This window comes from Monodon monoceros, unplaced genomic scaffold (genome assembly GCF_005190385.1).
Source record: "Monodon monoceros isolate NGI ecotype Baffin Bay Population unplaced genomic scaffold, NGI_Narwhal_1 Super_Scaffold_21, whole genome shotgun sequence".
NCBI lineage: Eukaryota > Metazoa > Chordata > Mammalia > Artiodactyla > Monodontidae > Monodon > Monodon monoceros.
The window spans coordinates 144,672,894-144,700,658 of NW_021703778.1; the positions used below are offsets into that span (position 1 = coordinate 144,672,894).

The 27,765-nt window shown below is 44.7% G+C and overlaps 1 protein-coding gene across 8 annotated transcripts in view; it reads left to right on the forward strand.

Annotated features, from left to right (window-relative positions):
* Positions 1–27,765, forward strand: part of RGS6 (regulator of G protein signaling 6) — a 576,458-nt gene that overhangs the window by 480,837 nt on the left and 67,856 nt on the right. For 6 of the 8 annotated variants that reach the window (XM_029236161.1, XM_029236160.1, XM_029236165.1 and 3 more), the window contains 7 exons: positions 292–356; positions 3,905–3,981; positions 6,635–6,716; positions 8,160–8,234; positions 9,717–9,815; positions 11,452–11,513; positions 25,546–25,656. In XM_029236161.1, coding sequence (XP_029091994.1) covers positions 292–356; positions 3,905–3,981; positions 6,635–6,716; positions 8,160–8,234; positions 9,717–9,815; positions 11,452–11,513; positions 25,546–25,656 — 571 coding nt within the window. The remainder of the gene's footprint in view (positions 1–291; positions 357–3,904; positions 3,982–6,634; positions 6,717–8,159; positions 8,235–9,716; positions 9,816–11,451; positions 11,514–25,545; positions 25,657–27,765) is intronic. The other 2 variants (XM_029236166.1, XM_029236167.1) reach the window with 1 other exon arrangement.

The window sequence follows — 27,765 nt, forward strand, 5'->3', positions numbered from 1 at the left end:
GGGCCCAGCTGCTCCGCGGCATGTGGGATCTTCCCGGACCGGGGCACGAACCCGCGTCCCCTGCATCGGCAGGTGGACTCTCAACCACTGCGCCACCAGGGAAGCCCAGAAATGTATTCTTGACTGCACAGGGTTGGGCACATAGAGGGGAATGGCTGGCTGGCTGGCTGGCTGGCTGGATGGATGAGTGGATGGATGGATGGATGAGTGGATGAACAACTGGGTGGATGAATTTACGATTCCACCACCCTGCTGGTTTTGTATATGTTGTAATTTCTCTTCTTCCTTCAGCCATCTACCTCTGTAAGAGGACGATGCAGAATAAAGCAAGGCTGGAACTGGCGGATTATGAAGCAGTAAGTACGATTATTTTCCAGGAAAGGGATGGGAGGAGAGTGTAAGATACATTCAGTTCTTTCTCAGCTTGTATTTTTCCCTTTTTCTCTCCCCAACCCTTCAGACGGTGGAAAGACAGTCTCTTCTATTTTCCCTCTTTTGTTCTCAGCTCCTCTTACCATCACAATAAATTACTTCTTTAAATAAAGGAATCTCAAAACTCAGCAATAAAAAAAACAACTCAATTAAAAGTTGGCAAAGGACTAGAACAGGCACTTCACCAAAGAGGACATAAGGATGACAAAGGTGTTCAACATCATTAGCCATTAGAGAAATACAGATTAAATCCATGGTGAGATACTCTTACACACCTATTAAAATGGCTGAAATTAAAAGTACTGGTAATGCCAAGTGCTGGTGAGGATGTGGTGAACAACGGGAGCTCTCCTATATTGCTGGTGGGAGTGCAAAATGGTGCAGCCACTCGGGAAAATGGTTTGGCAGTTCCTCATAAAGTTCGACACACACATACTGTACAGCCAAGTAATCCCACTTTTACATACCTACATACACACCCTAGAGAAATCAGAACTTAACGTTCACACAAAAACCTGTACACTAATGTCCATAGCAGATTTATGTGTGATAACCCAAAGCTGAAAACAACTCAAATGCACTGTAACAGGTGAATGATTAAATGGACGATGCTACAGCCATGTAATGGAATACTGCTCTTCAGTGAAAAGGAATAAACCATTAATCTAACCACTTGGATGAGTATCAAAGACATTATGTTGAGGGAAAGAAGCCAATCTCAAAAGATTTCAAACTGTGTGATTCCATTTATGTGACACTTTTGTAAATACAAAACTATCACGAGGGAAAACAGATCAGTGGCTTCCAGGATGCAGCTATAAAGAGATTCCAGGAGGGAGTTTTGGGGGGTGATGGAACCATTCTGTATTCCAATTGTGGTGGTGGTTACATAAATATATACATGTGTTAAAATTTATAGTACTATACACGAAAAGAAAAAAACACATTTATTGTATGATAATTTTTTAGTTTAATATATGATCATTTTTTTAATTGCATCTTCATACCCGATTCACCTGTGCTTGGCAGTAAATGCAAAATCTAAGGACCAAATCCAATCCAGAAGATAAGATGTATGTCGGATGGCAATATACTCTCCCAGCTTTCCTCCACCTCCACCTTCTTTACAAGGTGTGATTTCTTACAGAAACTGGAGACCCAGCCACACTCATATCCATTCCCATTTAACAGAGCCAAGGCACAGAGAACTTGAAGATTCACAGATAATGTTTTAAATATTTAAAAATTGGGGTTGCAGACTCTTCCCCCGAAACCACACTTTGTATGGGTCACAGAAAACCTAGGATACTGGCCAACTTTTCTTATACCCTCCAGAGGAGGTGTTGCTGAGCCATGGAATGACTGAAGAGCTGGCAGCTAGGAGGAAGGGCAACATTAGGGGCAGTGAAGAATCCTCCCCTGGATAATCCAGCATGAACAGCACCTCAGATCCACCCACCTCCCCAATGTCCCTCCCACTTTTGCTGTCTCAGTCTTCCAAACCAAGCGTGAGGCCCCACTCTACCAAACCTTGTCACCCTTGGTTACCTACACCCAAGCCCACCAATGCACTGAGCCACCACTCCCCTCTCTGCAGCCCAAGGGGAATGTGCATGCCATCAGAGCGCAGGCCCGGTGCATGGCGCTCCACCCTCTTTGACCCCACTGGCATCACAGGACCTGTGAATGGGCAGTGCAGGTTGCAGTGCAAGAGTTTACTGGGAGTGTTAGGACCTGGCTAAAGTTTGCTTATCCAAGGGAGCCATGAAACATAAATCTGTTGGAACGTTATAATTTTCCCCAGCATCCCTAACATGGCGGTTCTGTGGCTCTGAGCATCTTAGGCACCCAGTCCCTGCCCTATCTGCCCTCGTGCACCAGCAATCACCCCTCTTCTAGAAGACTGCTGTCGGACTCTTTGTTCGCACAGTGCAAAGTGCTTTAACTTTGGCATGACTACATCACTTCCTGAATATGACCTACAGAAATAACCCAGACGGCAGAAGCATGTGGCCCCTCCATCCCGTGTCTCCCTTCCCTGTAGTTCCCTTGTTTAAAAAAGCTCCTAAACGGAAACAAGACAGCACCAACTCCTGACATATTTTATTCTGTTTTCTTTTCTCTTACCCTACAATATTCTGCTTTGGTATTTGTAAAGAATATGGTGTTAAGATGTTCTTTCAGGTTGAAGTTCTGTCTAAAAGTGGTTAGAAACTAAAGAGACATTTTGTTTTCAAAATTCAGTAATTTTATTAATTTTTTCTGATTACATCGTCGCTTTGTAAAAACAATTCAAACAACAAAGAAAGGAGAGAAAATAGCCTGCAATCCTTCTCTCCTAAGCTTTTTTCTGTACATACATTTTTTTTTTCTAACAAGAAAACTTGAATCACACCACAAGCGGCTTCTTTTTCCAGTCGTATACTGTAAGGATGTTGAGAATCTTTCCATATCAGTAATAATCATCTACATTCTCATTTTTAATGGCTGCCTAGTATTCCGTGGTGTGACTGTGTCATTATTTATGTCACTGCTCCCCAGTTGACTGACATTCAGGCTTTACCAGCTTTGCTTCCTGTGAACAGTGGGAAAATCTAAGGGACAGTTTTTTTGAGGTACTCGTACAGCAAGCCTTGGTAATAACTGAGTTCACGTGTGTTGGTCTTCAACCGAAGCTCCTTTTATGTTAATAATCCACTAATGAAGGTAATCAGTTAGTGTTGGCATGAGCTCTATGAAAATACACAGCATGATGTGGGCTCTCGCCTTGCATTCCATCAGGATTAGGCGGGTCATTAGGGGACCTGTCCAACGCCCCTCCCCACCGTCCTGTTGTGCTGCTAGGCTACTCTCCAGGCTTCGAGAAAAGACTTCTTCCCTCTTCCTCTAAAGGTGACCCTGGATGCCTTTTCTTTCTTTTTGTTTTGGGGTTTTCCTTTCATGACCATCACAAACCTAGACACTCCCTTCTTTCCCACTTTTGAGTCTGGACTTTCAAAGTTGTTAATGCCAGGTCCTCTGGGTTCTCCTTTCCTGCCACCTTCCTAGCCCTCTGCTTGCTGGAAGACAAGTCTTGAGACATCCATTCTCGGTTTTGCAATCAGTTGCAAAAACACCCCTCATGCCTTCCCTAAATCCTGCACGAACAACCACAACCAATTCTCCCCTGTCTTCAGTGGCCTTTATAAGTGCTGTGTGAGTCGTGTTCTTGTAAAACACACAAGAAAAGAGGAATCGGGAACCACAGAGACGTCAGACTTAATGGGTGTGTAAATGAATATTAATAGTTCTGCTCCGTACAGCAGGGTCTGGTGCAAAGTCAGATGGGGTTCACATCCAGTGGATTTAAAGTGGGGCCCTACTGTTTTGTTGGGAGTAACCAGAATAGGTGGCTGCCTTGTAATAAGCATAGCTGTCGATGTGCAAACTTACGATGATTAATGCCTTCTTGTTGATTTTCATTTCTCATTAGGAAAACTTAGCAAGACTCCAGAGGGCCTTTGCAAGGAAGTGGGAATTCATCTTTATGCAAGCAGAAGCACAAGTAAAGTAGGTGAACTTAATAGCGACCCTTTGCAAAGAGAGAAACACTCTCTGGAAATCAGAGGTGGTGTGAGAGTGGGGCTTCCTTCCATGGCCAGCCAGCTATGGTTAGTCACTGTCTCTCTCATGACAGCAACTGAGTAGAAATCAAGTTCAGGATGGATAAGTTGCATCTCTGTCACCCATGGCACTCTAAAACAATTCCCAAAGCGTGTGTTTCAGCAGGCAATGGGGTTCCTCCCAAACGTAGAACTCTGGTCCTAAGAAGATGTACCTAATTCCCAAGATTTCCAAACCTTCTTCTGTGCTCAGAGACTAAAAACCATCAGACCCACTTTACTTGTTGGTCTGGAGATTTCGTCTTCATAGGAAAACATACTGGAGTTTTAGGCAGGCCAACAAGTGGCCCCTCCACCGTATCTCCCGGGGGGAGGGGTTCAGAACTAATCAAAAATAAGGCAGAGAAGTCAGACATTTGGAGTCTGAAATGTCAGATTGTTACTGATGAACTAGTTATAGGACATGATTTTGGATCTGTGACCACAGATCTTTACCCTGGAATTAAACATCCTGGGCAGAGCTGGGACTCTTCCACCTCAGGGAAGAGTCCAGCCCTGTATGTTTACTGCACGCAGAGAACAGGTGTCCTGAGAATAGGCTGACCCACACAGGGCCCAGAAGGACCAACCTCAGCTTTCTAAATTTCTTTTTTTTTTTAATTTATTTATTTTATTTATTTAATTTTGGCTGCGTCGGGTCTTCGCTGCTGCACTCAGGCTTTCTCTAGTTGCAGCGAGCGGGGGCTACTCTCCATTGCGGTGCGCGGGCTTCTCATTGCGGTGGCTTCTCTTGTTGCGGAGCACGGGCTGTAGAGCTCAGGCTCAGTAGTTGTGGCGCATGGGCTTCCTTGCTTCGCGGCATGTGGGATCTTCCTGGTCCAGGGCTCGAACCCTTGTCCTCTGCGTTGGCAGGTGGATTCTTAACCACTGCGCTACGAGGGAAGCCCCAGCTTTCTAAATTTCTTCTTTCAAATCTGCCAATAAGTTAAGTCTACAAGAGATGAAAGGAGGAGAAAGTTGGAGTGTTTTTCCCATATTCTTCCTTCCCAGCGAGTGTAGTGGAAATTCCTTCCTCTCTAAGGAAACAGGAGAAGTGGGTAGTAAATGTCCCCCACCACACAAACATGGTCATCAGCCAGATCCTTTTGATTCTGGGAAATGGACTTGCTCAGGTGCAGTTCTCTCTTGTCCTTTCTAGCAATGGGCTCTTATTTAGCTTCAAGTGATAATGGAAGAAATGGGACAGAGGAGGGGTGGGAAAGGGATGCTGAGCTGGGAGGAGGTGAGTACCTTTTCTCTGGCACCCCTTGCACCTGAGCAGCCCCCGTGGGTCTTCAGGGGACCCCTTGTGCACTCTCTGGGCAGTGTGGGTGACATTGATCACAGGTAGGGTCACTGGGTCCAGTGGGCCTCATGGTGTCATCGCTCTCCCCCTCCCTCTGCAGTCTCTACCCCCCACTCATGAATCCACAGGCCTGCCCACCACCCCGGTTCTCCCAGAAACCCCCGAGGGAGGTGGACACCAGACACTGGATGCTGAGCTGCGTCAGGAGGAGCCTTGGCCCCTGAGGAAGGAGAAAGCAGGAGGGTGGGTGAATAGGTGAGGAGGCAGGATTGAGCCAGTGCACTCAGACGCCTCCGGGAAGTGAAGAGGAGGGCTGATTTACACTTTCGGGATCACACGGCATCGAATGTTATAAAAGGAGGGAAAAGTGCCACTTTGTACATATACGGGATTTCTCGATTCACTTTTTTGATGAACTCTGTGATTACATTATAATTGTGGGCCATTTAAGTACACAGTAACTCTCACAAAAATCACAGTATGACTTTATTTCAGTCAGTCCAATGTACTCCCAAGAGAGCCAAGAACCAGCAGTTACAAAGCAATTAATCCGAGTTACTTTTTACTTAGATAATATGAAGTAATACCGGCTTTTTTTTTTAAACACTCCTATCTATGCGATCACAACATAAAGAATCTGTCTGTCTGTCTGTCTTGCAATTTGTACCTCCCCCAGCTGAGGTCAGAGATATTTGCCTTCTGGATCTTGTCACACACTAGGGTTATTACTTTGCTTTTAGGAAGCCAGATGGTTTAAGTGACTTTTAAAACACATAATTGCAGCATTTTGAAGACATTCCTACTGATTCTGAATCTAAAGCAAACTTTCAAATTTGAGGATGAAACACTGCAAGCCTATGGTTATATTCCTTCCCATAATCTGAATATGCAATAGTAGCCACTTTGATGCGGGGCATGTCGACAGCGTATGCAGCTCTTAGTAGTCCAAACCTTAATAATTCAAATGGACAGCTGCATTCCTGAACCCTCATTAGGCTCACCCTGTTCATTACACATAATTGGTCATTTGCAACCTAGCTGAAAACAAGCTCTCTTACCATGTGTGGGCTTCTTGAGGTTTCCTTGAGGGAACCATACACCCATATTGTACAGCTCTGCAGAAAGCAGGGACCACACAGGTGCCAAGAGCTCTGTGCACAGTAAGCTCCTAAAAAAGGGAGAACAGAGCTGACACATGGGTCATGGAGGAAAACCAGAATTAAAAGCCTCTATTTCCCCTTTTCCACTCTTTCAGGATTGATCGGAAAAAGGACAAGACAGAGAGGAAAATTTTGGATAGTCAAGAACGAGCCTTTTGGGATGTCCACAGGCCAGTGGTGAGGAAGCTCTGCTTAGTTCTCTAAGTTTTACATTTTCTCTCTTGCTTCGCTTAAAAGAAAAGACTGTCTTTAGCCACCAGGCGTCTCACTTTTAAGAAAATTGCTAAGCTTTGTGAAATTGCTTTTTGCCATTAATTCATATCATCTCAGTAGATTTTCTGGAATATATGTCAGTTCCACCTTTTAAAAATTATACATCCATGAAAATATGGAATTGGAAATGGGGAGCTGTGGGAATTCCACCTGGGGAACTTTGGGCCCTGAAGTTTCCAGTCCTAAGTTAAGCAATTTCCATTTCTACTGTCATTCAATTCCAACTTCTAGAATATTCTCTTTCAAATGCAACCGTTGTTGTTACGGTGGTTATGTTCTATGAAGTCGCCGAGAACACTGAATTAGTGGATGCTGAACCATTACATTATCCTGGGAGAGATACAGGGTTAGGTTCTTGCAAGCCTCCAGTCCCATTTTCACCAACTGATCAATACATAACCTTGTTTGAAGTGTGTTTCGGTTTAAAGACACCTTATTTAATGTATATTGTTGATCACTGGCATTGAACTCGCAGCCAAGAGCACTATAGCTCACGCCTAGATGGAGCTTATCTAACATACCTATTTTCTCCATAAAGCACGTCCCAGCCTTCCTGCACTTAGGAATGCTCGACAGCACATCAGCACTGGGCTTGGGCAAAATCACCAACAAAAACACAAAAATGTGTAAAACTGGTGCTGAATAGACTGTGCAAAGGACACTTGTTTGCAGCACGAGATGAAATAAGAAGGCACCTCACCGGGAACACGCAGGTCTGGCAACTCAACATGTTTCCTGCTCTGCGCACGTCCCAAATGACCATGAAGGCACCACAAGCCCTGACTTGGGGGTTATAAATAAATTTTAGCACGTAGGCAAAATCACAAATACAAAATCCACGAATAATGAGGTTTCACGCATTTCTAATTTCGTATTACTAAAATAAGTCTTACATTTTCCTCATGAAATGGAGCTAAAACGAATAAGCTATGTCAACCTTCCTCAAGTCCGATTAAAAGCAAAACCAAAAAAAAAAAAAAAAAATTCCCTATCCTGATAGTGGAGTGGTTTTAGATGGTTAGGTATATGAAAGAACAAAGGCTCTGACTGAAGCCATCCACCAATTTAAATAATAAGTTTACGCTTATAAACTGTACACTGTACTCTACTTATCATCCTTAGGTAATATGAGGTAAGCTGTTTTAATTCATATGAGAACTCTGTGGAGGAACACATACTGAAGGTGAAACACCTTTGTAAAAAAAAAGACTGTAAATGGCAAAATGGGGATAGTCATGTATTATCTGTAATGGAAAAGACAAAGATTGGTTCTGATAGTGTCATTTGAGCCAACTTGGAAAGTATGATGTTCACTTAGTAATTTATATGATGATTTTTTTCTCTCAGCCAGGCTGTGTGAACACAACAGAAATGGATATCAGAAAATGTCGACGTTTGAAGAACCCGCAAAAGGTTAAAAAGGTTCGCTAGTTTAGCTGAATTAAAAATTCTTGGGATCACCCTTGCATTTCCGGTACTGTTCAAATAATAATTTACTATTTGTAGTTCTTCCCCGTTTCATCCTTTGAAACCATATCATTCATTCTACAAATATTTATGGAGTGGCTGGCGTGTGCTTGGCACCGTTCTGGCTGTGGAAATATAGTGGCGAGTCTTAACAAAGCCCACAGCCTGGTAGGCATGAAGCAAGCCAGCAGGCAATGGTGGGAAGTACAGGACGGTTCAGGAAGACCAGGAGGGTGCCCCAGACTGGGGGCTTCCCAAGGGTTTCCATAGCAGGCTCGAGGGTGCAGAGGTCTAAAGGGTAAGTAGCAGTTGGCTCTGGGGAGACAGCAGAGAGGAAGGGAAACATAAGGAACAAAAAGTAGGGCAACACCACAGGCGAAGGCCAGCTTGGTACTTTGACACAAGTGCAAGTCTTTTAGTATAGCTAGATCTCCCAAAGTCAAATCACCATCTCACCCAACTGTGAATGAGCCAGTGATCGTTTGTGTTTCTCTATACTGGAAGGGGCAGTGGCTCTCTCTCCTCTATCAATATATATGTGACATGGCATATATATCAACTTCTTGAATTTACTTATATATTTTGTTCTTCTTCGAGATATTGATGCCCACTGTATTATACTTTAATGTTAGTCTTAAAATGTCCCCATTTAGTCTTTAAAGGCCCCCTAATTCTAATATTCCAGAATTTCATGGAGCCCACATGCACCCTGAGCCTTTCTTGATTTTATAGATTTCAGCTGTAAATTGCACACCCTTCAGTGTGTTTTTTTTTTCTTTCCCAGAACAAAGATTGTCTTTAATCTGTCTCTAACAAAAGGAACAGATTAAAAAGTAGCTATAGCTGTGGGCAAGTGGAAAATCTGTGTCCAGAAAACTGGTCAGTTTAAAAGGAAAAAATCGGAAACCCTGCCATCTCAAGTTTGTACCAGGCAGGCATGTCATCTGCTGACAAACAGAAAATCTAGAGGGGCTCTTTATCTTCCTGCATAATCTTCAGGAATTGTTCCTGAACTTTCCTGTGTCTCAGAATCACCTGGGGCATTTGATGAACGTGCAGGTTCCCGAACCCCACCCATGAAGATTCCGATTCAGGAGGTCGTGGGTAGAACTCGGCAATGTACCTGTTTACCGAGTACCCAAGATAACTCTTTGCAGATGGTCTATGGACTGTATTTGGAGAAACACTGATACACAAGGAGACCATTTAAGCTCAATGAAAGGAAGGATTTTCTAATAGTGGTAACTCAAAGATGGACCAGCTGCCTCAAGAGGCAGGGTTCCCATTATTGGAGAATTTCAAGCAGAGGCCACTCGCTTATTGTCAGGATGTCATGGAGGGGATTGGAAGCATCACATGAGCGCTTGAGCTAGCTGACCCTTCGGACCCCCTTCAACTCGGAGGGTGCATGATTCAATATTCTTGTTTCTTCTCTAGTCAGTGTACGGCGTGACTGAAGAATCCCAGTCGCAAAGCCCGGTGCACGTCCCCAGTCAGCCAATCAGGAAAACTACAAAAGAGGACATCCGGAAACAGGTGAATGAATGCGCTACTGCACTCTAAGGAGGAGATGTGGCCAGCTTGAAAACCTTTTGAATGTCCACCTCTGGAGGCTGAGTGAGCTTTGAGTTCCTGGAAAGCACAGTGGAACCCAGCTGTGGGTGACTTGAACCTTTGGGCACTGTGTGTGAATAATTAACGGAGGCTCGAGAAGACAAATTCTCCACCAAGTTACTCCAGCAGTTACTAGAAAAGGACATAAATGAGTTACCCCAACACCATGGGCTGACTGCCGTAGTCGGGTTTCCCCCAAGACGCTGTGGGAGCTGGAGGCAGGAGGGACTCGTGTCACAGCGCCCTTAAAATTGTATTGCACTTCCAGAGTAAGCCAGCTCAGGACCACCAACTTTATTGCTCTGATTCAAAACGAAGGTTGACAGATAAAGCAAACCCTACCCACAATGCCATTTCAGCATTTTTTGGTTCCATGTTATCTTCCTTCATGATGAGGAGTTAACTGGTCAACCCAGGTCACCGACAATGCCTAATTACATTACTGCTTTCCAGGGGTTCACTGGTAATGAAGTGACTTGACTTTACATTATGCTTTACTGGCTTCTAGGGGGCACCCAAAGGCATAAACTGTGAGGTGCCTTCCCTTGATAACTTTATTATTGAGTGGGGAAAAGGAAACAGATGTATGGAAAATAGGTACTCAGTGCCAGTTAAGTACACCAAGCACACGGACATGATGTAGGTGTGAAAGCTGGGTAGGAGATCACTGGAGATTAGCCAAACCAGATCCTTATGGTGTGTGTGTTACCTCCATGCTGTTGCTAAGCTTTGTAGAATATATACTATATTTAAGTTTTCATTCACTTCTGGGTAAAGAAGATGTGGCACATATATGCAATGGAATATTACTCAGCCATAAAAAGAAACAAAATTGAGTTATTTGTAATGAGGTGGATGGACCTAGAGTCTGTCATACAGAGTGAAGTAAGTCAGAAAGAGAAAAACAAATGCTGTATGCTAACACATATATGTGGAATCTAAAAAAAAAAAAAGGTACTGATGAACCTAGTGGCAGGGCAGGAATAAAGTCGTAGACATAGAGAATGGACTTGAGGACACTGGGGTGGGGGGAGGGGGAAGCTGGGGCAAAGTGAGAGAGTGGCATGGACATATATACACTACCAAATGTAAAATAGATAGCTAGTGGGAAGCAGCCGCATAGCACAGGGAGGTCAGCTCAGTGCTTTGTGACCACCTAGAGGGGTGGGATGGGGAGGGCGGGAGGGAGAGGCAAGAGGGAAGAGATGCGGGGATCTATGTAAGCATATGGCTGATTCACTTTATTGTAGAACAGAAACACAGTATTGTGAAGTAACTATGCTCCAATAAAGATCTATTTAAGAAAAAAAAAAAAACCTAAGCTGTAACACAACACAGGAGAATATGTGATGTAGACTAAATTGTAGAGTGTGTTTCTTAGTGTGGTAGGAATTTCCAAAAGGGCAAAATGGTTGCTGGAGTGTCAAGTTGGAGGGCTGGAGAAGTCTGTCCAGAGGAGGTGTTTGGATCTTGGTAGAAATACAGGTTTGGGGTTACTGGGGTGAAGGGGGGAAAAATTCCAGTTTGGTCTTAACACTTCTGTTCTGCCTTTCCCCAGATAACATTTTTGAATGCACAGATTGACAGGCATCGTTTAAAAATGTCCAAAGTGGCTGAAAGGTATGTTTCCCCTTAATAATATTACTACTTTCTTCTAATTTAACAAAGGAGAAATGTTACAGTGTTATGACTAACAAGTGTGTACCAAGAGGCAGACCACATTCATTTCTTAAACTGATGGGTGAAAAAACCACAGACCCTGTGTGAGTACAGCTAAGATAGCAGACCTCCCCTGAGTGATGTCAAGAAATGTTCTGTTGCTAAAGCTTTTGAGGGGGGTGGCCGAGGGACCTTGTCAATCAAGGAAGAACGTCCTTAAAAGCTACCTAATGCACTTTTACCTTCAGCCTCTTGATTAATTCAAATGGAATTGTTCCCTTTTCGGCTATAAAATGCCCAGATTCACTTTATAAGGGGAAAGAAATTACGTATGCCCTTTGAGGTGCTGGCGGCGCAAACAGGAGGGCACTGGTCCATCAGGAGGCATTCCACCTCCACACACCATCAACCAGCCAACTGCATGGAATCAACTGTAAAGAAAATATTTGGGACCTCCAGCCTGGCTTCCGCCAGGGCATTTGTGCTACAGTCTGCACCAGGAGCTGGTTCCACCTTTTTAACTCATGGGAAACTCAATTTTGTCAACGAAACGGTCTGTGTTTGGACTCTCTGTGAAGAGGGGGGACCACCTGGGGAGTCTGTATGGAATAAATCTGAGCAGGCGGCCCCAAGCTGAAGGTTTATTCATCCATATGCTACTGGTAAAGCAATGACCAATATCTGAAAGCTCAAGGGCTTAAGCCGGGTCTTAGTATTTATTGGCTATAACAGTAAAGTGGGTCCTTTAAGCCCACCTCACACAGAGGGCTGGCTGTGTGTTCAACCTGTAAGCCTTTCTCTGCTGGCCCCTGGGTTCATCACATCTTCTTTCTAGATAAATAACAGCAGATTGAGGCAAAGAAAACTCCACACCCAACGCCAAACCGGAATTCACACTTTGCCCTCAGGTGGCCAAGGACATCCCTGGATATGGGCTCATCTCTTTAATGGCATCTTGTATCTCTTCCAGGACTTCTCAGTAGTGTCACGATTGACATTCTGGGCCGAATACTTGTTTGTTGCAGAAGGCTGCCCTGTACATGATAAGATGTTTTGCAGCATCCCTGACTTCTACCCACTAGGTGCCAGAACCCCACCTCACAGTTTATGACAACCAAAAATATCTCCAGACGTTGCCAAATGTCCCCAGGAGGGGACACAATCGACCCCGTTGAGAATCACTGATATTCCCATTTTCCCCAATGCACGTGCTTGAGAACGTTGCCATGGCTGCAGCTCACAACTAGGCGAGTGTTCTGGGGTCACAAGTTTTAGCCTGGGGGCTGGGGAGCCACCGCACCCCATTATCGTAATGTGGGGCTTCCTGAGTACAGGCTCTCAGGTTGCTTTTTATTTTTTATTTTATTTTATTTTTTGCGGTACGCGGGCCTCTCACTGCTGTGGCCTCTCCCGTTGCGGAGCACAGGCTCCGGACGCGCAGGCTCAGCGGCCATGGCTCACGGGCCCAGCCGCTCCGCGGCATGTGGGATCCTCCCGGACCGGAGCACGAACCCGTGTCGCCTGCATCGGCAGGCGGACTCTCCACCACTGCGCCACCAGGGAAGCCCTCAGGTTGCTTTTTAGATCTCACTGTGGCTGCCTTTGTCCCAGAAGAGTGCTTGTTAGTAAGGCAGCTGGGAGGACCTTGATTCCATTGGTGTCATAGCCTGTGAGGAACTACAAGCTTCTTTCTCTGTGAAAAAGGGACAGAAATGGCTGTCCTGGGATACTGTGAGGGTCAGAGCTAGCCTTGCAAGGGCACTTTAAAGTTTGCAGTCCTAGGAGAGCGTGCATGCGGGAGCATCTTTCCCCGGGTCTGGTTGCTGGGGTCAGTGGTTTTGAGCGTGATCATCCAGGTGAACGAGGGGGTTAAGAATGGAGATTCCCAAGCCGTAGTGCTAGGGAATTGGATTCAGTGATTCCGAGTACGTCGAGGAACCTGCAGTTTGAATTCTCTGCGGTGGACTGACCAGGTCTCCGAGGATTTGGGGAAGCCACTGCCCACCACTCACGGTGACCTGAGAGCTCACCTCAAAGGGGACACCCAGCTTGGTCTTATCTTTGGGGTGTAAGGAAAGATCCCAAACCAGTCAGCACGAGGGAGGCCAGCTGTGCAGGTGTGCAAGGCGGGAAAGGAGACAGCCACGGTGGGGGAGGGGAGCTGGACGCACCTGTTGTTGGTTTGTTTACCACGGGGTACCATCTAATTATGCTTGAGAGGCTGCTCACACTGAAGAGATTATTCATGCCAGCCCTGCACTCCTCTCTCCGCAGCTTGAAGCTTTCATGAGTCCCCACCCAGCAGAGACTGCACTTTATTCCCACAGCACTGGTAACTTTTCAATGTGACACAAGGGTTTTTCATTAGAGCCACAAGGAAACCCCCAGATAGAGGAGGAGGGAGAGGAGACGGGTGTTAGCAGGAGATAAAGCAGCCTGGAGCCTTGGTCTCTGTCAGCAGCTCTGCAGGGGTGGAGACAGGGAGGTGGTACTGGCAGCTGGCCTTGGGTGCGACTGCTCTGCTCGCCAGAGGTGACAACTGAGCTATCTCAGGTGGGCGCCACTTCCCCTTGACGGATCTGGGTTCCCTGGGCCTGCTCCAGGTGATGGTGGTAATTAGCCAGAGGCCATCAGGCAAAGGACCGCAGCCCCCTGAGAACAGGTGCACATCGTTTTTCACTTAGTTCCCTGAGAACTGAAATTGGGGAGAGGGCAGGAGGGCTGGTGATCATAAAGGTCCAGTTCCAAAAAAGGCAAGAGTCAAGGCTGGGTCAAAGGGTGCAGCCGGACCCATCTGGGAAGAGAAAAAGGAAACTTTGCAAACTGAAGGAGCAGAACAGAACAATTTAGGGGGTGGTTGCGGAGCCAGTCATCTGGGTTTGGATTCTGCCTCTGCCATTTTCTAACTGTGTGACCTTGGGCAATTTGCTTCACCTCTCTCTGCCTCTGTTCCACCTCTTGAAAGGGGAGAGAGCAGTAGTACTTAACTAATAGGGTTCACGGGTGAATCCACGGCAAGAGCTTGATCCAGTCCTTGACGCAGCGCATTCAATGAATGTGAACGATTGTTATTATTTTCCAGTGTGGTGCTTTGGAAAGGAGCAGAATTGCATGAACTAGGTTTGTGGTGTCCAGAGGAACAGAGGGCAGGCCAAGGAATGAGGCTGGCCCTGCAGATGGCAGTTCTGTGTTAGTGCAATTCTTCCCACCCTCTCTCTTTTCAGTCTCCAGCACAGAGAGCCCCGCAGGCTGCCGAAGGCTGGCCCTGCAGCCTGCAATCTGTGTGTCTCCCCTGGGTGCCTCCTATGGCACCACTAACCCGGCACCTTTGAGGAAGGAGGGGCCGTACGTGAAGAGGTTGGCTCTTCTGCACAGACTCGCTTGGGTCATCCTGATTTCACCTATTTTGTCTCATTGTCCCCATGAGTGGTCAAATGTCCCCAAAATAGCAACATCATGGCAACCAAACTACACTTCCTGGAAGCAGCACAAAAGTCTGCCTGAAATGTCACACAATTTTTGCTTCAGAAAGTATGGTCCCTGCACACACAGATGAATTTTCCAGATGAATAATGCTTAACACCTTAAGCTTTTCATTTTAACTATGTTGAATGAAAATATTTCTTAAACATGCCCTTGCCTTCTTAAAGAAAGGACACTGCATTTCAGTTAAGTTTTCTGGATAACTCAGGGTCAGTGTTCTTATTTTGTGCTTTAAAACTCAGTCAGTGATCAGAATCAAGTGCCATAAAATGCTTCCCTGTCCCTAAATGGCCCCAGACCATTATGTTCTTTGAGTCTCTGTTTATGCTTTTTAGTTGCTGGTTTGTCTTCTTGTTCCCGTCAACGTGGCTTATCTCCAGTAGCCCTTCTTCCTCACTAAACAACTCCCATTTCCAACCTGTACCAGGCCAGGTGTATCAGTTAGCTATTGCTGAGTAACAAACCACCTTAAAAAAAAAAAAAGCCTGAAAACTGAGTGTCTTCAAACAATATGCATTTACTACTGGTCACATGTTTATGTGCCAGTCTGTGTGCTCACGTGTCTATGTACACATGTCTGTGTCTGCTGGGCCACCCTCTTGTCTGTGTGCCTCCATAGATTGGGTTGGCTGCTCTACTGATCTTGCCTGGGATCTTTCACATGCTGGGTTCAGCTGGTTTAGGATGACCTCAGCTGGGACCATTGGGCAGTCCTTCTCATGGTCTCCCATCCTCCAGCAGGCTAGTTTGACCTTGTTCACCTGGGAATAGTAAGATTCCAAGAAAGAGAGCAGAAGCATGCAAAGCTTCTTGAGGCTTGGAAGTGGCACTCTGACACTTGTGCTGCATTTTATTGACTAAAGCAAGTCACAATCTCAGATCAGATACAAGGGCTGGGGAAATAGACTCCATTTTTAAAACTGATCTACCACACCAGGAAATCAAATAATCAAGTTCTTTAATCTCCATCCTAAAGCAAGAGGAAAGAGTCTTCGTGAGGTGTGCTCTTCCAAATAACAGACAGTGAGCCTTGGGGCATAGAGTTTATTTCATTGTAGACTCTGATCAGAGCCCCTTTTGGTCACTTATCTTACCTATGTTTCCTCAGTAGTTGAAGTTGCCAAATAGATGAGGTCTTAGTCTTCTTTGCAAGAGTCCTCAAGGGGTCCACTTTTTATTCACCCCAGCCTTACAGCACTGGACAAACCAACTTTGAGAATGCAAAAATCTATATGTTTTAGTTCAAAATTGTCTGAAAAGTCTCTATATTTTGCTATGTTTCCCCACCCTTAGTGGCACTGAGCTCCAGCCGGTCACTGCCTGGACCACACCGTGCTGCACCACATGGAAATATGGCTTTGTGTCATTTTATAGCTGCTCCTGTACTCGGCTCATCCTTACCCCATCCCTGGGAGCCATTTGTGCATCACAGCTGACTGCTGAATTGAATTTTTACCATCACCTTGCTTGAGCATGTCTGAGATCACTGCTGCACCCTGAAATTGGAGCTGGTTCCTCCTCTGCTTCCTGACCCTCTGTGATCATGAAATGTAATTAATGAAATGAGATAAGACAGCAAGGGACTGCATACCCTAAGGGTCTATTAAAAACATGCTAGGGTGATAGAGGTCCGTGAACTTAATGTCTAATGATAGTTTCAGGGAGGAATAAAAGGGGCCCAAGAGGTCATTATGACATTGCTTTTATGTGATTCCAGACACCGCAGGGTCCTTGCTTCTCACGTTAGGTGATAGAAGAGAAACCATCAGAGGTAACACTGTAGCCAGGGTGACTGTATCCAGACCAAGATCTAGAAGGGTCACAATACCTGGCCTGGTATATGCTCTTCTTTCTGAGGGGCTAAATTCACCTCCATGTCCCTTCCCTCATCCCGAGTTTCTCTATTGTATATCTTTTCTCTGGGTGACCCATAATTAAGGAATTATTTCTTCATATTGTCTCTCCTCCCCATCTTCTCCCACGTGAAAAAAAATAGATGAACGAATTAATGAGAACCAAACGTTCTTCTTCCGTGTCTGCGGTGCTGCTCTGCTTTTCATTCCTTCCTAATCAGATGCCCTTCCTACCTGGTTCCCTTTTGTGCATCATCATTTGGAAAGTGCATATATCAAAGGGTGTGCAAACACACTCTCCTTTTCACCCCTTCTCACATTCAGTCTCCAGGTTTCCTTCCCACTGAGAGGCCCCCAGTTTCCTAAGGAATCCAGTAGCACATTTGTGTTGTATTTCTAAAGTAAGAATGATGGTCACTATCCCATAAGGCTTTGTGTTCCATGCCTTTGTTTCCCTTGACTAATCATTTCCCACAGCTGCAAGCCATCCCCCACTGCCCATTTTCCCTGGAGCCTAACTGTATCTTTCCATCTTCCCCTCACCTGCCTTGTAAACCAGATCCCATATACATACTTCACTCTTGGGATGCTGTGTAGGGAAAAATCCAGTCTTCCTTTTCCTGTGTTTTTCCTTTACTCTGAAACTGCCACACTCACAGTACTTTTTGAAAAATTTTTATTGGAGTCTAGTTGATTTACAATGTTGTGTTAGTTTCAGGTGTACAGCAAAGTAGATCAGTTAAGCATGTGTATATATCCACTCTTTTTTAGATTCTTTTCCCATATAGGCCATTACGGAGTATTGAGTAGAGTTCCCTGTGCTACACAGTAGGTCCTTATTAGTTATCTATCTTATATATAGCAGTGTGTCACAGTACTTCTGACACCAGATGTGTGGGGATTTTTCTCCTCACGCCAGGCAATTCTCTGACACCAGCTGGGTGTCCTACAATTTAACTCAATTCTGACACTCTACCTGAAAATAGTATAAGATCCCACAAGTTAAGGTCTCAATCCCGTAAGACAGCTCCCAACTCACTTCAGATGCCAGTCATAGTAGGTTCCCGGGTTACCCACAACTTCTGTCCAACTTGGCTACAAATCAGAGGTTCCCACAACCCATTCCTTGGGTTTGATTAATCTGTAGAGTGTCTCACAGAACTCAGGGAAACACTTACTTACACTTACCAGTTTATTAAAGGATATGATAAAGGATACAGACGAACAGCCAGACAAAGAGATACATAGGGTGAGGTCTGGGAGGGTTCCAAGCACAGGAGATTCTGTCCCTGTGGAGTTGGGGTGCGTCACCCTCCCCATGTAGATATGTTCACCAACTGGAAGCTCCCTGGATCCCATACTATTGGGATTTTTTGGAGGCTTCCTCATGTAGGCATGATCAATTATTAATTCCATGTTCAGACTTTCTCCCTTCTCAAGAGAATGGGGGGTGGGCCTAAAAGCTCCAAGCTTCTAATCATGGCTTGGTCTTTCTGGTGACCAGCCCCATCCAGGAGCCATCCATAAGCCCACCCAGAGTCACCTCATTGGAACAAAAGACTCCTATCACTCAGGAGATTACAAGGGTTTCAGGAGCTCTGTGTCAGGGACCGGGGTCAAAACCCAAACATTGAATGGGGTTTGCAGGGTTTAGAGATGGGAGGGGGCCATGAGCCAAGGAATGCAGCCTGCTTCTAAAAGGTAGAAAAGGCAAAGGAATGGATTCTCCCCTAAAGCCTCCAGAAGGAACACAGTCCTGCTGACACCTTCATTTCAGCCCAGCAAAACCCACTTCAGACTTCTGACCCTTAGAACTGGAAGGTAATACATTTGTGTCATTTTAAGCCACTAAGTATGTGCCAATTTGTTACAGCAGCCATTAGAAACTAATACAGTACCCAATCTCTCCCTTTGTCTTAGAACCTCAAGAAGATCGAACTGCACATCCTCCTTTCTAAAGTGTGTGCATTTCCGAGTCCCTTGCTGATCAAAAATTCCTGTTATACCCCTGAGAGGTATATATGTAATTCTGATGATTCAATACATCCTACTTCTACCAATAAGAGAGAACATTGAAAATACATATGCCCATATAATTTTACTGTTTCCTTTACCAAGCCTCTAACCAACTTTATTTATGTAACTGTACCTTAACAAAATAGCTTTTCCTCTTCCTACAGTAAATTTCCCTGCTGACCAATACTGGCTACCACTGGCACTGGCTGACTGATTGGTGATCCTACTGACCTGAGCTGCTGCCTTGGTGCAGACTGTCGGGCGTTTCTGCAGGAAGTTCTTAGCTCTTTCTTCATGTGGTCCTCCACTTATATCCTGGATACCTGCCTGGACCCTGCTCTGAGAAGGCAGGACGTAGGGCTAGGTCATAGGAACATCTTCATTCACGCTTAATGCCTATTACATAGTCATATCTTGTGCCCCTGTGTGGTTACAAAATCCCACCTCGGGCTCTCGACCACTTCTCTTGAACTAACATCTCCATTAAATCTCACCACCTCTCCTCCAACCGCTCCTCTGAATAGCCCCAAATTTCTCTAAAAGAGACCTGGCTTGTGATGCTCACAGCTGCTCTCTGGCCATTTCAGCCTCCGCTGCTGTGGGCTGGGCAGTGGACCGCTGCCTTCATTGCCTTTCCTGCAGCAGAAGGCAGCCGCGTGCAGTCTCCTCGAGTGCCCGAGTACAGCTGACTCCTGAGTAACTCGGGAGTTAGGGATATGACCATCATGCACTTGAAAATCCACGTATAAAGTATAATTGGCCCTCCATATCCATTGTTCTTGGCATCCATTTCTGCATCTGTGAATTCAACCAATCGTGTAGTACTGTGGTATCTACTATTGAAAAAATCCGCCTACAAGTGGACCAGTGTGGTGCAAACCCATGTCGTTCAGGGGTCAACTGTACTCACCCAGCCCCTCCTGAGCCTCCCTGCTGTCCCCTTGCCCCAGGCGCTCATTCCTGGCTCCGGGACCTGACCTGGCTGGTTGGACCTGGCTTCCCAGGTAGGAGGCGTGGCCACGTGCAAGATCTAATAAAACATAAGCTGGGGGGTGTGGGGAGGGTCTACTGGGAAAACCTCCAGCCTGTCTCACAGAAATCTGAGGCAGGGCGGGGGAAGATGGGGAGGAAAATTTTTTCCCATCCCTACGTTTTACTTCTGGGAAATCCACTTCTGGTTAAGAAATGTTTTTTCCTCATAACTTGTAACTAACTAGTTAGACGAAGGCCCAGCCTTTGCCTTGGGTTGCTCAAGTAGAAGTCCTTTATTAGAGACACAGGGTCACCCGAGGCTGAGGTCACTGAAACAGCCAGAGGCAGATATCCGGGAGGACAAAGGGGTCACAGCTGAGCAGAGCCCCATGGACTACACACTCCATCTCAGATTTTGAGAACACTGTGGGTGCCCGAATGCTTCATAATCAGGAAAGCCCCCAACACCCCATCATACCTCAGACACTCTGGAGCATCTCAGTGTGGCCTGTCATCCCTTGAATAGGATTTAGGTTACCTGCTGCTGGTTTGTACTGTGTCCATCTGAACAGAGGGGTCAGGTGTCGACTGTGCCTTCCCCATCTTCACATCCAGGTGCTTCCATGTTCCTTGCAGTGGGTTGAATAGAGGTCCCCCCAAAAGATATGTGCAACCCTAACCCACGGAACCTGGGAACGAATGTGACCTTATTTAGGAAAAGAGTCTTTGCAGAAGATCTTGAGATTAGATCATTCTGGATTATCCAGGTAGATCCTAAATCTAATGACAAGTGTGCTTATAAGAGAGAGAAGGGGAGAAGACACAGACATGTCTTCACAGAAGGCCATGTGGAGACAGAGGCAGAGATTGGAGTGATCCAGCCACAAGCAAGTGATCAATCACCTAAAGCCACCAGAAGCTGGAAGAGGCAAGGAAGATACTCCCCTAGAGACTTCAGAGGGAAACATGGCCTCAATTTCAGAATTCTAGCCTCCAGAAGTGAGAGAATACACTTCTGTTGTTTTAAACCACCAATTTTGTGGTAATTTCTTTCCTAGTAACGCTAGGAAACTGATATATTCCTTAATATGCAAACCCATTTCTTTCAGGAAGAATGAAATTAGCCCAAGTGGCAAAGGGGTAACTCCCCTTGGAGCTGTCACAGCACCAAATTATTGCCTGATCCCTCCTGCCACAGTGCTCACTTAGAGCTCCCTTCCCTGTTCATTCTCACCTGAGATGCTGTATGGCTCATACGGATGAAGCCTCGCTCACACCAGATGCACATCCAGCAGGAGATTTACAGGCCGGTGGGCCTGCGCTGCATGTGGTGGTTGCAGTCATCTATCTCACGGTTCTTGGGTACTTGGAAGACTCTTGAAACGCTTTCCTATTATTTTTTGTCAAATGGTCCTGAGTACTCATCAAGGCCATTATGTAACATATGGTGAACTTGACAAAGGTCAGTTCAGTGGCTCACCCCACAGCTAGAAGCAAGGTTTTTCAACTTAGACCAATGCTCCTCCCACCCCGCAGGGGGACGGTCCACGCCTGGGACAGTGAGAAGGTTGTGAGGTGTTAGGAAGCCTGCGACCGAATTTAAAACCAAAAGTATCACAGGCTCCTTCATCTTCATTTGATGAATAAAATATCCTGTGTCCTGAGGCTCTCAGAAAATTGAAGAACGGGATGTAGTGCTTTGCAGACATTAATGTGCATATGAATTACCTGGCCAATTTTACTACCAATGCAGATTCTGACTCAGTAGGTCTGGGTGGGGCCTGAGCTTCTGCATTTCTTACAAGCTCCCAGGTGATGCCCCTGCTGCTGGTTTGTGGACCACATTTTGAGTAGCAATGAGATGGAGCTGCCAGTGAATTTCTTCACATTCTCAGAAGTAAGCTACATGGCCATGCTTGCCCTTTGCAATTCAGTAGCAGGAACTGTGGCTCTGAATCTGCCATTGCAAAGGAAGCTGGTGACACTCAAGCTGGTGATGCTTAGGGAAAAGTTTTATTGTAGATCGATAACCATAAAGATATTCATATCTTTGGGCCCAATAATTCCACTTATGGATGTTAATTCTAAATAAATAACCCAAAAGATGGAAAAACCTTTCTGAGCAATGGTGTTCTACTATAGCCAGCACTACATATACTAAAAAAAAGAAATTAGAAGTCTATGTCCAATATAAAGCAAATTATTATATAAATTATAATAAGTTCATTCAAGGTAATATTGTGGATGTACGTTAGTCTTCTCTCCCTTCCCCAAAGTAACATGTCAATAAAGGAATGAAAATGGTGTGAACTCACAAGGTCAACAAATGAATGGATTAACAGTTTCCACACATTTTTCCAAGGTCAAAAGTATAAAGAATTGGGGAGCATGACTGCAGACCTCTGTCTCTGTTTGTAATGTTGTGTTTCTTTTTATTGGGTGGTGAGTACAAGGGTGATACTCTTACAGTTTTTATGTCTTTCTGAATGCAAGAAATATTTCAAATTTTAATAAAAAAGAAAGTGAATGGGGACAGAGTGAAAAACATTATGACCTCCATGTTAGGGGTGGGAGAATTATAACAAAACCAATTTTCCCAACAAAATCTGGCTTTGGCTCTTGAAGGCACCAGGGACAATGGAAGGCAAGAAGGAGGCATGGGGATAACCCCAGGGGAATGGGTAGTCTGCCTCCGGAGCTTTTCGATCCTTCGATCCGTGCCGCATGAGGAGACCCTCTCTCCCCTCTTACCACCACCATGGGAGATGGGCACTTTATTCTCTGGAGAAACTGAGTCACATCAGCTCAGAACTCAGGCACATCATATCATGAAGGGCCAGCTGAAAGCAAGAGAATTCCTGAGCGAGCTGTGTACTGAGCTGTGGGACCCTCTACCACTCCCCTGTCCTGCTCTCAGCCCTCCAGGAGCCAGATGTAGATGCCCATGGGTAAGAGACTGGCAAACACAACCAATGGGCCACATCCACTCCCTATGTTTGCAAATAAAGTTTTACTGAAACACAGTCACATGCATTTATTCATGGATTGTCTATGGCTGTTCTTGTTCTACAACAGAAGAGCAGAACAGTTGCAACAGACACCATCTGGTCTGCCAAGCCTAAAATATTTACTATCTGGGTCTTGCAGAAAAATATTTGCCTACCACTGCTCTAGAGCAAAGTAGATATCCCCTGAGGAAGGACTCCAGATCTCTCACGTGGAGCTTTAGTGAAATGACAGGCAAGCTGCCCTGACCCAAAAACGAAGCCCATCAGTTGGCAGATCCTTTCCACACACACACTAAGCCTCCAAGCAGGTTTTAGTCCCTCACTTTTAAGCACAAATGGATGTCCAGTGATGTTCCAGACTCTCGGAGGGAGCCCCAACACAAAGGAGTGTGATCAGAACAAACAAACAGAAAAAGGGACTTGGAGGAACCAAAAACTATTCAAGAAACAAAAGAAACTGACAATGAAAATACAGACTTAAGATCCTCAGAGATATGAGAAGGTATTTCATCCATAAAACAAGAACTAGATACTATAATAAACAAGAGTGAACTCTGGGGCTTCCCTGGTGGCGCAGTGGTTGAGAATCTGCCTGCTAATGCAGGGGACACAGGTTCAAGCCCTAGTCTGGGAAGATCCCACGTGCTGCGGAGCAGCGGGACCTGTGAGCCACAACTACTGAGCCTGCGCGTCTGGAGCCTGTGCTCCGCAACAAGAGAGGCCGCGACAGTGAGAGGCCCGTGCACCGCGATGAAGAGTGACCCCCGCTTGCCACAACTAGAGAAAGCCCTTGCACAGAAACGAAGACCCAACACAGCCAAAAATAAATAAATAAATAAAAGCCAAGCATTTGAAGCCCTTTAAAAAAAAAAAAAGAGTGAACTCTGGAAACGTAAGAAAGTGACAGTCCAAATTGAAAAAAATAAAGACAAAGTTCAGAAGAACCATGAGACAAAAAGACAAGAGGATGAAAATTTAGGAGGGAAAATTTAGGAATATTGGATTATCAATTCCAATATTTAATTTAAAAGAATTATGAAAAGAGAAAACAGAGGAAATGAACGTTACGAAATTAGCAAAGAAATACCACAAGATTTCTGGGAATTTTGTCTTTTTACCTATGGATTGTCCGTTGTGCCTGGCACAGTGAATAAAAACTACCGGCAAGGGTCATGGTGAAATTTGAGAGCATTACAGCAATAAAGAGAAGACTTTAAGCTTCCAGAGGGAAGAGAAACTAAACAAAAGAACAGAAATTAAAATGGATTCAGACTTCTCAACAGTAGCATAGCACTGGATATCAAAAAAAGTAAAGCAATGCCTTCAAAATTCTGAAAGAAAATGATTTTTAACCTAGGGTTCTATGTCCAGCACTGTCAGTCAAGTGTAAAGATAAAAAGAAAACATTTTTAGACCTGCAAGGACTCAAAATATTTAGCTCTTATGCATCCTTTCTTAGGAACTACTAAAGGATGTGCTTCAACACAACCAGGAGGTAAAACCAATAGACAGACGTGGAATCCAGGAAACTGGGGCTCTAACATAGACGTGAAGGAAGGCCCAGGATGATGGTTTTGCATCAAGCCTATAGAGCAAACAGTCCAGATTCGAGCAAGAGGACTCCAGACTTTGGGGAGAGGGCCTCCAGGAGACAGGGAGACAACCCTGCTTGATTATCTGATGTGTTTAAGATGTGAAACATTATTGCTAGATGTTTTACAGATTTGTTAGAACACTTGGAAAAGGTAATATGCTACTTAGCTCAGCAGCAGACAATCTTTACCCAGTTTAATAATGTGGACACTGACTGCTGATTTAACAAAAAGTGCTATATTTGGAGGATCATGGGAGGAAATGGTGGAGTGAGTGGGGGGGACTGGTGAGTAGAAAGTTAATCCTTGTCTAAAATTGATAATCAAGAGCAGCTATAAAAACATATAATTTAGAAATATACAGGTAAATGCTAAAAGAAATAAGGACTGAAAGTAAGTGCCTCTGTGAGAAGGGATAGGAGAAAACATTGCTATTGCTTTTTTGTAAAAGAAATCATTTAGTACTATTTTATTTTAACTATCGACATGCATTTTGATAAAATTGAAATTTTGTTTAAAAAGATTATGTGGCTATTTAAATTCTGTGGCTGTTTAACTAGAAAAACTAAGTTGCTTTTTGGAAAAATGTTTATAATATGTTAACTCTTTTGGTCTGCCAGGATTTTAAAGTCTTTACAATAAAGAAGTCCTCCAGTTGAGAATGATGCACTGGCAGCCTAGAAAAACTGTAGCATCCTTTGAGTGCCCCAGTTGCCTTGAGATCTGTAGTCCATGTGGGAGGACGAGACATAGGCAGGCTTGGACCAGTGTATCAGTAAAGCTAGCATAACCAGGGGAGGATGCACCAAGGTTCAGCTAAAGAGTTAAGTGGGAAAAAGATATAAAATGCACATGTATACTATGACTGCAATAATGCAAAAACATGTTCATCATGAGAAGGGAGCAAGGACAAATGAAAACAGTTGGATTTGTTGGAAGTGGCAGTGAAGGTAAATTTTTTCCCCTTTAACTTGGAATTACGTGAAGACTGATATAATGTTTGTGTAAAGCAGAATACACGTTTTTATAGGAAATCAGTGGCATTCTTGGCTCTGCTTCCCTCCTGCAGCTTAATTGCTTACACAGAACAGTATGTGGAATATGACCCTTTGGTCACACCAGCTGAGCCGTCCAATCCCTGGATCAGTGACGATATTGCTTTATGGGACATAGAGATGAGGTAAAAAAAAAAAATGTTTTAATGTTTGGGAGTGCGGGGGGCAATGCATGAGATCGTGAAATTATGTTACACCCTATCTTAATTTGACTCTTTTTATCAATAGAACAGAAACCCCTCAAGTAACCACCCAACTGGATTCCTTACCCATGGTTTCTACCTCCTAATAGCTTTGTACGTGGATCCTTTGTGGCTTCCCTCTGACCTCTCTATGACCCTGTAGATGTTATGATAACTGGGACAGTCCTTCACATTTCCTAGTTCCGATTGCTGGAGGGCAAGAATCTGTGGGTCAGTTTAGCTTTTATACATTAGCAGCAGCAACAATAATAGCTAGCCCTTACTCTGTGCTGGCCACACAGTAAGTGTCTTCCACTGAATCCCCACAAGAGGTAAACATTATAATCTCACAATTGAACAGATGGGGAACTGAAGCACAGAGGAGTTAGTGAACTTGCTCAAGGTCACACAGCAAGTAGGTGGCAGAGTTAGGATTAGAACCCAGGCAGAGGGCTCCAGAGCTGTCGTTTTCATCACTCTGCTCTTCTGGAATAGCGGGCAGCAATGGTTCCATCCCATAGCTCCTTATCGATGAGAGAAACTAGTGTGTTTACTTAGTAGCTGAGGAACCGAAGCCCAGGGAGACTTAGACCACGTTCACGATTACAAAAGGAAACCCAGTGTGGTGTGCCTTTGTACCCTCTGCCCCTCGGTGAGACAACTCTTTATTTGTTCTTCATTTCTTTATCTCTCTCTCATTCACTTTCATTCTTGCTCTTTTTCTGGCTTCTTTTCTTAAAATGGAAAACCTTATAAGAAGTAATAGAAGTCATAGACGCTTCTTATAAAAAGTTCAAACTGTCCAGATGGGCATAACAAAGCAAACTCTTTCTCCCTCCAGCCCAATCTCATTTTCCAGAAGGAGCCTTTGTTAATAGTCTAATGCCATGATTCCCAAACTGCACCAGGGCACTCTAGGCTGCTGCAGGGAACTCACGGGGTTCCCACGGGACATTCTAAATCTTTGAGGGAAACATAGTGATGTTCAACCCATGTCAGATACAGTGTAGACGATTAGCTTATGGTCGTTCACCATTCTTAACATTAGATCACATTACATTCCTTCCAGTGATGTCATATCTTTGCAAATCTGGGTTTTCAGGGCAGTTGTTGTGACAAAAAACAAGTACTGGACAAAAATCAACATGGACTAGGAAATGAGGGGGCAGGTCCAGTCTGATTCCAAAGTTTGAGAAGATGTGCAGTACTCCACAGCACACACGCAGTCATTAGGAATGAAGTAAACATATTATTTTTTCTTTCAATTTATATGTATTTCAAATAGCTATTAAGTTGTTAGGACATAGATACATATTACGCTCTTTGACTTTTTAAGGAAAAAAAAACTGTTAAGGTTTTTGTTGTTGTTTTGGCCCAGGGGCTCCATGAAAAACTTAGTGAGACATTAAGAGCACCATGAACTAAGGAAGAGTGAAAACCTTTGACTTACTGTCTATCCCTTTAGATCTATTTGTATATACAATATCATATTCTTTTGGATAAAAAGGTCCTTTACATATACATTGTCCCGTAATTTTTTAATTAACAATATATCATGGCAATCTTTCCAGGTAAACACGTATAGATCCGCCTATGCTTTTTAATAGTTACATCATGTCCACTTACGTAATTGTAGTGTAATTTATTTAACTAATGCCCAGGTCATAACACTTCGCCCGCAGCCATCTTGCTCCAAACTTGGGAGCGCCCTCGTCCCTCCCAGAGCATCTCTCCCTCACCCTCATGCTCAGGGTGGATGTGGGCATGCAGGTGGCAAGGGCCCTGCCTCCACCCCTGCAGCCCACCCAGCAATTGCCCCCTTCTCGCCCTGGGGCCCAGGATGTAGGTATTGTACAAAGGTTTCTAAATCCCTTCTTTTCTATGCACCTTTTTATTTAAGAGGGTGGGATCCCATGTGGGAACCCCCCACGATAAAGTTTGTCACTGTTTGGGAAAAAAAATATTTACGTTATAACCTTTTGTTGTTGTTGTTAACATAAACAGTGATACAAGGAACATCCTTATGCACAAGTCCAATTATTTCTTCAGGAT